Source organism: Carassius auratus, chromosome 3 (assembly GCF_003368295.1).
Source record: "Carassius auratus strain Wakin chromosome 3, ASM336829v1, whole genome shotgun sequence".
Classification (NCBI taxonomy): domain Eukaryota; kingdom Metazoa; phylum Chordata; class Actinopteri; order Cypriniformes; family Cyprinidae; genus Carassius; species Carassius auratus.
Window position 1 is genome coordinate 29,161,275 of NC_039245.1, and position 12,804 is coordinate 29,174,078.

At 38.8% G+C, this 12,804-nt stretch overlaps 1 protein-coding gene across 1 annotated transcript; it reads left to right on the forward strand.

Moving 5' to 3' along the window:
- The first annotated feature begins 5,980 nt into the window (after positions 1 to 5,980).
- On the forward strand, positions 5,981 to 11,525 carry LOC113053495 (serine/threonine-protein kinase NLK2-like). Its single transcript, XM_026218590.1, has 7 exons — positions 5,981 to 6,301; positions 7,143 to 7,352; positions 7,958 to 8,059; positions 8,172 to 8,258; positions 8,726 to 8,924; positions 9,015 to 9,108; positions 9,322 to 11,525. Exons 1-7 carry the CDS (start codon positions 6,188 to 6,190, stop codon positions 9,368 to 9,370), a joined length of 855 nt encoding a protein of 284 aa, XP_026074375.1. The 5' UTR covers positions 5,981 to 6,187; the 3' UTR covers positions 9,371 to 11,525.
- The last annotated feature ends 1,279 nt before the right edge of the window (positions 11,526 to 12,804 follow it).

The following is a 12,804-nucleotide window of genomic DNA, read 5'->3' on the forward strand; positions in this document are numbered from 1 at the left end:
ACTCCGAACCTCAACAGATTGACATGCCCATATTCAGTTATAGTCATAGCGCCACCTATTGGCAACAGGAAGTGACATATTTTACGCTGCGACGAACTACTCCTAGGAATTCTATGACATCAATGTCTTTTTTGTGGTCAGTCTAATCTAAAGGCCTGTGCGATGTTCAGTTGTGAAGATCTTGAGTTTTCGTTAAAAGGCGTGTTCATGGCGCCGCGACGAAGTTCGATGTCTCGTCATGGGAATAAAAGATGTTATAACTCAGGTATAAAATGTTCGATCTTCCCCAAACTTCACACGTGTGATAAGAGTCCTGGCCTGAACAGATATGAAGGCCAATATTCCACCGGGGTCTGGCAGAATGGCTCTATAGCGCCACCTATACACTTTCAACGGAGTGCGCCTCGAGCTATGTTTCACGTACATGTACAAAAACTGGTAAACACATGTAACTCACCAATATCTACAAAAAAGTCTCTTGGTACGAAATCCGGATCCCAACAGGAAGTCGGTTATTTTGAATTTTCCCTTCAAAATTCGTGTTGTTTTTGCCATTTTCAGGGGTTGTACTTTAACGAACTACTCCTAGAGATTTATTCAGATCAATACCAAACTTGGTCAGTGTAATCTAAAGCCCTTTGCAATAATAAATTGCGAAGGACTTGAGGTTTCGTTAAAGGGCGGGTCCATGGCGGCCTGACAAATTTCGATGTTTCGCCATGAAAAAGGAAGTTACTGTAACTCAGACATACAATGTCCAATCTGCCCCAAACTTCAAATGTTGGATAAGACTCTTGACCTGAACAGATGTACATGCCAATATTCAGTTATAGTCATAGCGCCACCTATTGGCAACAGGAAGTTAAATATTTTACACTGCGACAAACTACTCCTAGAAATGTTATGACATCAATGTCTTTTTTGTGGTCAGTCTAATCTAAAGACCTGTGTGATGTTTAGTTGTGAAGATCTTGAATTTTTGTTAAAAGGCGTGTCCATGGCGCCGTGATGAAGTTCGATGTCTCGCCACGGGAATAAAAGATGTTATAACTCAGGTATAAAATGTCCGTTCTTGCCCAAACTTCACATGTGTGATAAGGGTCCTGGCCTAAACAGATCTGAAGGCCAATATTCCATAGAGTGTGGCAAAATGGCTCGATAGCGCCACCTATACACTTTCAACGGAGTGCGTATACACTTTAAACGGAGTGCGCCTCGAGCTATGTTTCACGTACATGTACAAAAATCGGTACACACATGTAACACACCAATATCTACGAAAAAGTCTCTTGGTACGAAATCCGAATCCCAACAGGAAGTCAGTTATTTAGAATTTTCTCTGCAAAATTAGTGTTGTTTTGGCCATTTTCAGGGGTTGGACTTTAACAAACTCCTCCTAGAGATTTATACAGATCAACACCAAACTTGGTCAGTGTAATCTAAAGCCTTTTGCGATCTCAAATTGCGAAGATCTTGAGGTGTCGTTAAAGGGCATGTCCATGGCGGCCTGACAAATTTCGATGTTTCGACATGAAATAGGATGTTGTTGTAACTCAGGCATAAAATGTCCAATCCTCCCCAAACCTCACAAGTTCGATAAAAGTCCTGGCCTGAACACATCTGAAGGCCAATATTCCATTATAATGATAGCGCCACCTGCTGGCAACAGGAAGATTGGCACATATATGGAATAATCTTTGATATATTCTACTTATATTTTTTGAGTTTAAACGCATATTTCTCACCGTTCACCTATTAACTAAAGCCACTCGCTGCCGGTGAGCCCGGGTGCGAGGGCCCGTTCATCGCTGCTTGCAGCTTTAATTATTATTATTATTCTTCTTCTCCAAAATGAATCGCATTTTTGAGGGCCTAAACATGCTTGAAAAGTCATGAAACTTTGCACACACCTCAGAACTGGCGAAAATTTACGTCTGATATGGGTTTCAGAAGTGGGTGTGGCAAAATGGCTCAACAGCGCCACCTATACACGTTCAACGGTGTGCGCCTCGAGCTACGTTTCATGTACATGTATGAAAATCGGTACACACATGTAACTCTCCAATACCTACAAAAAAGTCTCTTGGAGCAAAATCCGAAACCCAACAGGAAGTCGGTTATTACTAATATTATGAGCAAATTTTGTGTCATTTTTGTCATTTCCATGCGTTGTATTTTAACGAACTCCTCCTAGAGATTCATTCAGATCAACACCAAATTTGGTATGCCTAATCTGAAGGCCTTTGCGATGTTAAATTGCGAAGCTTTTGAGTTTTCGTTAATGGGCGTGTCCGTGGTGGCCTGGCGAATTTCGATGATTCGCCATGAAACAGGAAGTTGCTATAACTCAGACATACAATGACCAATCTGCCCCAAACTTCACATGTTTGATGAGACTCCTGACCTGAACAGATTGACATGCCCATATACAGTTAGAGTAATAGCGCCACCTATTGGCAACAGGAAGTGAGATATTTTACACTGCGATGAACTACTCCTAGAAATTTTATGACATCAATGTATTTTTTGTGGTCAGTGTAATCTAAAGGCCTGTGCGATGTTAAGTTGTGAAGATCTTGAGTTTTCGTTAAAAGGCGTGTCCATGGCGCCGTCACGAAGTTCGATGTCTCGCCATGGGAATAAAATATATTATAACTCAGGCATAAAATGTCCGATGTTCCCCAAACTGCACATGTGTGATAAGAGTCCTGGCCTGAACACATCTGAAGGCCAAAATTCCATCAGATGTGGCAAAATGGCTCGATAGCGCCACCTATACACATTCAACAGAGTGCGCCTCGAGCTATGTTTCACGTACATGTACAAAAATCGGTATACACATGTAACACAGCAATACCTACAAAAAAGTCTCTTGGTACGAAATCCTAATCCAAACAGGAAGTCAGTTATTTAGAATTTTCTCTGCAAAATTGGCATTGTTTTTGCCATTTTCAGGGGTTGTACTTTAACGAACTCCTCCTAGAGATTTATTCAGATCAACACCAAACCTGGTCAGTGTAATCTTAAGCCTTTTGCGATGTTAAATTGCGAAGATCTTTAGATTTCGTTAAAGGGCGTGTCCATGGCGGCCTGGCAAATTTCGATGTTTCGCCATGAAAAAGGAAGTTGCTGTAACTCAGACATACAATGTCCAATCTGCCCCAAACTTCACATGTTAGATAAAACTTCTGCCCTTAACAGATCTACATGCCCACATTCAGTTATAGTCATAGCGCCACCTATTGGCAACAGGAAGTGACATGTTTTACGCTGCGACAAACTACTCCCATAATTTTTTTGAGATTAATATATATTTTGTGGTCAGTCTAATCTAAAGGCCTGTGCAATGTTAACTTTTGGAGATCTTGAGTTTTTGTTAAAGGGCGTTTCCATGGCGCCATGACAAAATTTGATGTCTTGCCACAGCAAGAGTAGTTGTTGTAACTCAAGCATAAAATGTTCAATCTTCCCCAAACTTCACATGTTTGATAAGAGTCCTGGCCTGAACACATCTGAAGGCCATTATTCCATTATAATGATAGCGCCACCTGCTGGCAACGGTAAGATTGGCACATATATGGGATATACTTTGATATATTCCACTAATATTTAGGACATTAAATGCATATTTCTCAACGTTCACCTTTTTTACTAAAGCCACACGATGGCGGTGAGCCCGGGTGCGAGGGCCCGTTCATCGCTGCTTGCAGCTTTAATTGTTTTTATTATTATTTTAGATAAGACTTTATTTTATAGTCTACTGTTCGGAAAGGTTTTGTAAGATGTTTTTGAAAGAAGTCTATTTGTCTCATCCAAGCGGCATTTCTATGCTCAAAAATACAGTAAAACTGTAATAATGTGAAGTATTACTGCAATTTATTATTACAGTATTAATACTTTCTTATAATTTCTGTGGTGGCAAAGCTGAATTTTCAGTAGTCATTACTCATTCCTTCAGTGTCATGTGAGCCTTCATATTAATTTAATTATATTCAATTATTCTAAAATATTGATATACTGAAACCTTTCTAATTAATTATTTTAATAATAATATATAATATTATTATCTTTTTGTGATAACTGATACCTTTTTTAGGATTATGTGATAATAGCAGCATGTATTTGAAATGGAAATGGAAGTTCCCTTTCAATCAGTTACTTCTACGTTGTGTAAAAGTTCCGACATTAGGGATCACTTTTGGGAGCCCAGACTCCTCTGAAATCATTGAGACAAGGCCAATGAAATTATTAAGCAAGATTTGCATAGCTGGCCACACCCCAGACATCCTGATATAAATAGGCCAGCATGGCATTTGCTTACTCATTCTGTTTTTCGGAGCCGAGTGCAGCATCTCTCCGTTAGTAGCGACATATCATTGTGCTTTCGAGCTCCTTGTTGTTGGATCTACAGCACAGATTGCGACCATTCCCTTCCCCACACTGGGCTAAGTGTTGTGAGAGTACCTTGGGGTGCTTTAATGGCGATCTTTAAGAGCAAATTTCCTTCTAAAAGATTACATTTTCTAAAAGAAGACTGTTTCCCATTTAGCCCTTCTATTTCCGAGTATGAGGACACAGGGAAGGCGAGAGTAGTTCCACTGGGTGAATTCCCGCCAACCTCTCACACTTTGTGTCCTCCGGTTGAACTTCCAGATGAGTTTGAGAGCTTGTCTCAATTTCTCAATCAAGGCTCATTAAGAGAAGGAGCTGGTGATTGCAAGATCAGAGGACAGCCTAGAACCATCAGAAGCTGATGGTACGACTGAACTGCCGTCCTCTGGCGCCCTTCAGAACAGTTGGACTTTGTGCCTTCTCAATGAAGATGACCTTCCTGACTGCGCTCACTTCTATCAAGAGGGTGGGGGATCTTCAAGCCCTCTTTATTGACAAATCATTCCTGAAATTCGTGCTGGCAGACTCTCACGTTGTCCTGAGATCCCGGCCTGAATATGTGCCCAAGGCTCCCACCACTTCTTTTAGAGATAAGGTGGTAACCTTCAGGGCTGTGCAAATAATAACATTCGATTGTTATGCACATCCCGTCAGAAAAGCCGGTCCGGTGATTAGTAGTAATTCACTATCACCTGCTTTCAGATTGAGCAGCTTTTAATACACAGATCCGTAGTTCACTGACAAGCTAGATGATATTGCGTTTGAAATCGAATGCGATTCATCTGCGATTATAAGGGCGTTTTGCTTAATTGTCAGCTCAGTGTATTGAAAGCTGCTCAATCTGATAGCAGGTGATGGTGATTTACCAGTTATCATGGGACCGGCTTTACTGATGAGATGCGAATGACAATTGAATATACAATTGAATACTGTTTTTAAACCAAGTATTTCCCACTGGATAGTGGATGTGATCCGTTAAAGCTGGGCATACACTGTGTGATTTTTCAACCGATTTTAAGCCGAATTCTGACTAATGGTGTGGGGGATGTTTTCTTGGCACACTTTAGGCCCCTTAGTGCCAAATGGGCATCGTTTAAATGCCACGGCCTACCTGAGCATTGTTTCTGACCATGTCCATCCCTTTATGACCACCATGTACCCATCCTCTGATGGCTACTTCCAGCAGGATAATGCACCATGTCACAAAGCTCGAATCATTTCAGGTTGGTTTCTGGAACATTACAATGAGTTCACTGTACTAAAATGGCCCCCACAGTCACCAGATCTCAACCCATTAGAGCATCTTTGGGATGTGGTGGAATGGGAGCTTCGTGCCCTGTATGTGCATCCCACAAATCTCCATCAACTGCAAGATGCTATCCTATCATTATGGGCCAACATTTCTAAAGAATGCTTTCAGCACCTTGTTGAATCAATGCCACGTAGAATTAAGTTCTGAAGGCGAAAGGGGGTCAAACACAGTATTAGTATGGTGTTCCTAATAATAATCCTTTAAGGTGAGTGTATATGTGTGTGTGTGTGTATAGATGGATATAGATTATTCAGTTTGTTTAGAAAAACAGTACGTTCTCATGACAAAAAAAACAGATCTGGTAGAAATATTACCGGTCATTTTGTTTTGCACTGTTTGCGCTCATTTTGCAGTAGTGGAAAGCGCCTCTAACAACACAGGTGTTGGTATTAGCAGTGCAGGAAGTATTAATTTCCTAATCGGAAAAAATGGTGTTTTGTTGTGTGATTTTGTTTTTTATTGCTTTTCCTGTCAGTGTCTTTAATGAGATGTCCTTCTCTCTTCCACTCAGGGCTGAAATACCTGCATTCTGCAGGCATTCTGCACAGAGACATCAAACCAGGGAACCTGCTGGTCAACAGCAACTGTCTGCTTAAGGTACGATACCACACATGTATACATCAAATGTGCTCAACCTAATAATAAAATGGGCAATAGAACTTTCAAATATGGCAAAGTGAGAATCCGTGGCAGACTGGTCATCTGGAGCACCAGAGTTTTCCTGGTGGCCCGCTGTACAATGTGTTATAAATCTTACTCTAGACTGAATGGTGATGTATTTCATTTTCCACAAAAATATGAAGCAGTGATAATAATCAGAAATGTTTTTCAAACAAATCAGTATATCAGAACGATTTGTAAAGGATCATGTGACCCTGAAGACTGGAGTAATGATGCTGAAAATTCAGCTTTGATCACAGAAATAAATAGTTTACTCTATATTTCCGTAGAAAACAGCTATTCTAAATTGAAACTCTATATATTTCACATATTACAGTTTACTGTATTTTTCATCATCATAAAATTCTTCATAAAACAAAATATAAAAAAATAAACTCTTTGTCAAGGAATTAAAAGGTACATTAAAAACAGTCCACATTCTGCACTACATTCCGAGTCTTCTAGAGCAGAGCATTATTATATGGACTGACATTATGGTAGGCATTTAACTTTAGAGATATTAAACTGTCCCTCTAAGAGATGTGTAAAAAATATTATTGACAAATTGCCATATACACCAGGAATGACAAATGATTATGTAAAGTATGACGGTCATTCATTAATGTTAATGATAATGATTAAAATTATAAATATTTCCGTATTGTGTTATATTTGTATGTTAGTAAGTGGTGTTAAAAATTATTTATTGGTTATTGGTGGCCACTTTTTAGCCCCAGCCTGCCCCTGGTGAGAAATGTCACTTTTCTTTCTCATTTAGATTTGTGACTTTGGCCTAGCACGAGTAGAGGAGCCAGATCCTTCTCGTCACATGACACAGGAGGTGGTGACACAGTATTACCGTGCTCCGGAGGTTCTGATGGGATGCCAGCATTACACTTCATCGATAGATGTCTGGTCTGTAGGCTGCATCTTCGCAGAGTTGCTAGGCAGACGTATTCTTTTCCAGGCTCAGAGCCCCATACAACAGGTAATGATGGTTATTTTGTGTATTTGATGTAATGAAATGTGTTTATGCCATTTGAGGTGCCCTGCCTTGTTGAAATGCATAATAATTATTTTACAAAGCTGATCGTTCTGAAAAGCGATGTGTGCTCTGATTGGCCAGCTATCCAGTGTGTTGTGATTGGCTGAATTCCTCAAGTGTGTGAAAGAAATGTTACACCCCTTACCATACTGTGAGGCTGTGTCCTGGAGAGACGAGAAAAAAACGAAAAAAACCCATTATAAACGAGGCATTTGTTGTATCCAGTAGGGACATAATTATTGATTATAATGACTTTTATTATACTTTGTATTTATACTGTCTTTTTATTGCATTATTGCGCTGTGTCAACATTAAAAAACAAAAACAAAAGAGCACTTCACAGCACTTCGGCCTCGGCGCAGTAATATCATCGCTCCTGAAAACTCATAGTGGAAGAACATAGTGGAATATGGAAAAACTTGTGGCGTTTTCCTTTAAAGGATCTTTTTTTATTTATAAATAAACTTTAATCTTGCTGAAAATTTAATGAATTTGATTTTGAGAAATAGTGAATTACAGTGTCTTGTTTCTCACTCTTTTTCTCTCAGTTGGATCTGATCACTGATCTCCTCGGGACTCCTCCTCTTTCTGCCATGGCGTCTGCGTGTGAAGGGGCGCGAGCGCATATTCTTAGAGGACCCCACAAACCAGTTCAGTACCCTCCTTTACTATAATTTATCACTCCATAAAGACATTATGAATAAATCTGTCCTCAAATCAAACAAAATATTTGAACTTTTATTTGTGCTTCCCCTCTATTAGCCCTCGCTTTCTGTTCTGTACATGTTGTCAGATGGGGCAACACATGAAGCTGTTCATCTTTTGTGCCGCATGCTAGTTTTTGATCCAGTGAGTATTACATTTTTAGATCACAATGATAACTTTCTACATTTTGGTTAAATATTTTGTGGTTATGTATTGATGGCATATACCTAATAGTTAATTTGAGGCCATATACACACTTCTGAGTGCCTGTATTTCATAACATTTATATTTAAAGCCCATTCTTCCATAATTGGTTGAATCTCCCGATACTAGGAGAAAATACAATGGCAAAAATATTCTGAATGTCTTATTTAAATTTTAAATTAAATAGTTTTGCTGCTTAATATTTTTATGCAAACTGTGATAACGTGAAAACGTGTCTTTACTGACCTTTTATAATTGAATGGTAGTGTATCTTTTTTTTTTTTTTTTAAGATATTTTATAGAAGTTATAGTGGTGTTATTATTATTATTATGGAAAGAAAATGACTTAAGTTATTATTATTCCTCAGGTAATAATAATAATAGTCTCTGTGTGTCTCCGTCTATAGGCCAAGCGCATCTCGGGCAGTGACGCTCTGTCTCATCCGTACTTGGACGAGGGTCGTCTGCGGTACCACACCTGCATGTGTAAGTGCTGTTACTCTGTGCCCAGCGGGAGGGTGTACACCCGAGACTTTGAGCCGCCTGCGGAGCGACCTTTCAGTCACAACTATGAGCAGAGCATGCACTCCGTCTGGCAGGGCAAAGGTGACTCACTCTGGCCCTTCATTATGATTAAAACTTGATCATCTTTGACATGAAGGGCCCATGATGACCTGTTTTCTCTCTTTATCTCAGAGCTCATCCATCGTTTTATAACCGAGCACCAGCAAGGCAAACGAGTGCCTTTGTGCATCAATCCCCAGAGTGCAGCCTTCAAAACCTTCATTAGGTGACTATAAGAAATAAGAGTTTTCTGACCACTCAACTCTTTTTCCAGTAAATGTGCTCAAAATTAAAAATGACATACTTTATGTATAAATCTGCATTATAATGTATATAAAAAATATGTATGTATATCCTGTCCTGTCACAGATTACTTATTTATTACAATATTTCTTTTGCCATCTTGTTAAGCCATTCTTTTTCTTTATTTCTGTATCAGATCCACAGCCTGGCATTCTTCAAAAGTGTCAAGGAAAGAAGAGAGATGAGGGGGATTCTGGGAAATGTGGATCATAGGAGCAAGCATGCGTTGGAGATGAAAATGGTTCTTAATGGATTCTCAGCACTCGTTCCAGTTCCACACCACTGATGAATAATGCTTCTGATGCTGCTGAGAACACTTTTATATCGACTCCACTCGAGGATTACGGGAACTAGAATTTCCCACAAAAAAAAAAAAGGAAAATCTCATGGATTGTTGAATTTTGACTAAATGAGCCAACGTCAAAGTTGTGCAATACAGATATCTGGAATAATGCAAATTACAAGACCGCGCTGACCATGATTTCACTAAGGGATGAGATGACCGTGCCCATGAGCCCATAGCATCGCCTGTGCAGCCATCTTTACTCCGAGTGCATCTCCAAACTCTGTCTAGACTTCTATCACTGTGTTCTTTTTGCGGGTTCTTAGGTTTTATTCTTAAACTTCTGATAACCAAAAGATCCAAAGTCATCTTTCTTTATTAATGCTTCCTCATTCAATTTAATGCTTTCTGTTCAATTTTCTACTCATTTTTTTTTAGGGGGGCTGGGGGTTATTCTGCAGTTTCTTCTATAGCCTCTCAACATTATGAAACATCCTGTTCAAACGATCCTTCAGCAGATGCTTTAGAGTTGTATCAGAACGCTGTATAGAAGTGACAGTGTTTCGTGCCAACAGACGTACGTACGTTTATCTGTGGGATTTATATTTTGTTCCATTCCCAGCTGAAGCATCTTCCCAAATGTCCCGCCCCCCTCCTAGGACCAAACAAGATTGATGTCAGTATCCTGCTCTCTGATTGGGCGAGGCTCTGTAGGCAGAGAAGATAGATTGAATATTATTTATTTTCTCTTTTTAATTTATTGTTGTCTTGTCCAACTGTGGTTGGCGGACCAGTTTCTTGGGTTTCATAATGGCATGAGCGAGCCGTCTGGTCTGTTTTTGAAAAACTGTGCGTTTCGGAGAATTTAGGGAATGTGCAGTGTTGTGCTTTTTTCAATATGTCATTACCTCAACTGGCCCTCAGTTTACAGGGCTGGTGTATATAGACTGAACCCAATCGTTTATCAAAAAATGTACTGTAATGTAGTCGAATGACGTCAAGTGTGTGTGTGTGTGCGTGTGTGTGGAGCTTCTCCACTGGGCCGCAGTCGATCCCTGAATCCGTCTGCTTTTCCTTTTGCTTCAGAGCAGATTGTTGGGACAGTGGCTTATGGTTAATTTTAGATAGTTGTGGGGGAAATGCTGCTGTTCGTGTAATACCTCTAAAACCTCCCTGACTCATTTGTAAAAGTAACACGTCTAGAGCTCAGGTTTCATATTCTACAATATGAACTAGACTGTAGACACTGTAGTAGACCGTAGATCCAGGCAGTAGCTGGTGCTCTCTGGGATTATTGCAGAGAGCTGAATACTCAAAAATGCCCAGTACTGTAAAGGTTTGCGTCTTACCACCAGATGGCAACAAAAGCACGGCACGTTTGGATGCATCAAGGCAGATGTTGCTCATCAGTAAAGTCTCTCAATGCTTGTGTGTATGGACTTCACTTGGATTGGCAATTGCAGTGAATTAAGGGTTTAATTTAGAAACTTTTTCTTTTTTTATGTGTTATTTAATTTTATTATAGGAAAATGCATCCTCCCCCCACCCCCATGTATTGTGACCAATTTTTTTTTTTTTTAGCTTTTGGATGAAATGTTTAGTTTAAGTAGATGATGTTTTTATGACCACTTTTGCTATTGTCTTGGTAGAGAAGCTTGCTAAATAGTGAAGGAATGAAGATCGGTGGCTTGGTTTAGTCTTACTGACTGCCAAGCTGAAAGTAGACATTTTACGTAAATGGTGAATTTCTTTCAGTCGTAAGATAATAGATGTTAGACATTTTTAAGATGAATCTCAAAACTTGATATTCGTGTCAATGACTATTATTCTGAAAAAATGATTGAACAGTTGTTTTAAGATGGTTATTGCTTTCTTGTTATCTGTTTTTGTTTTTATTTTAATTCTTTTTTTCTTTTTCTTTTTTGTCTTTGCATTTTAAAAGAAAACATGTTTTTGGATTTGTGTTCCCAACAAATACTTGAAGTTTTTAAGAAAGAAAAAAAAAAAGAGAGATGTGGGTTTGGGTAAAATAGACATTAAAGAGACAGACACTGGAATCCTTGTCTCTGCATCTTATTGGTTTGTCATCACAATTGCATTGCCGCCATTGAACAGGACAATGGAATTTCAATTACAAAGATTTAAAAAGCTTTTGTTATGTTTGCAGCTATTGGGTGTTTAAAATCAGCATGAAATTAATTCCTCCTATTGTGAACAACTTATCTATGCATGTTTCTTTCTTTCTTTGAACTACACTCCATAGTGTTTCATCAAAATGTCATATCTGGACCTGCCGGTGAAAACATCAGACTGTCGCTTTTGCTGAACCGTCGCTACTTCGTTTCATGTATTTAAAGTTATGTGATTTTAAAAGTTTCCTTAAAAAACAAGAACTTCTAATCTTGACTTTTGGTTATTTTAGTAAAGGAACTCCAATATTTTCATGATCTATTAATGACTATAAATATAAGTACTATCATTCATGGGTTATTTCTAATTCACATGACAATCTTAAATATACAAAATTGGTCACAAAGGACTAGACTCCTACAATAAATCAAATCCTAGTATGGGATTGGAACCTAGTATACTTTTTTTATGACTGCATTTGCATACAATTTCCATATGCGTATTGCCTTCCAGACACAAAACAGTAGCTGATACAGATTGCAGGGATCGCCTGCACTGATATAAGAGAGATTGTGCAGCTAAAATCAGAAAAAAAAACAGACACATGTACACTAAATTGCATGAGGTCCTAAGTTTTCACATAATGTGTTTTGAACATACAACAAATGTATTCTTACCCCACGTGTACAAAGTATTTATTTTGTGGACTATCTTCATAGTAAAATTCAGTGGATCACATCACATTTAATCACAACTGCAGATGTATATTTTATAATACAAATTATTGAGACCGTTAAACGAGGATGAACACCAGGGCCCTCTGTCCATACAGTGAAAGCTAACCAGTAACCACTCTGGTCCTCATACAGTGCAAAGACAGAGTTATCATTATGAACTGGTTGAGGTTAAGTAGTAACCCATTTCTTTGTGCAATGTTGTATAACAAGCACCAAACCAAGAAATCATTACAGTCATTAAAAACATGGTTTCTTTGTGCTCAAAAATAGCACATCCATTAAATATATTTTATGGATTTTTTTAGGCTCCTGGGGCCTGATGTATATCGTAAAATTCACCAATCACACTGGTATTTATCAACAATTATATTAAACTTGCCACATGCACGCTTACTCGTGAGAACATAGGATTAATCTTTTCCTCTCATGTCTGATAATACGAATATTGCATATAAAAAAATCATAATAT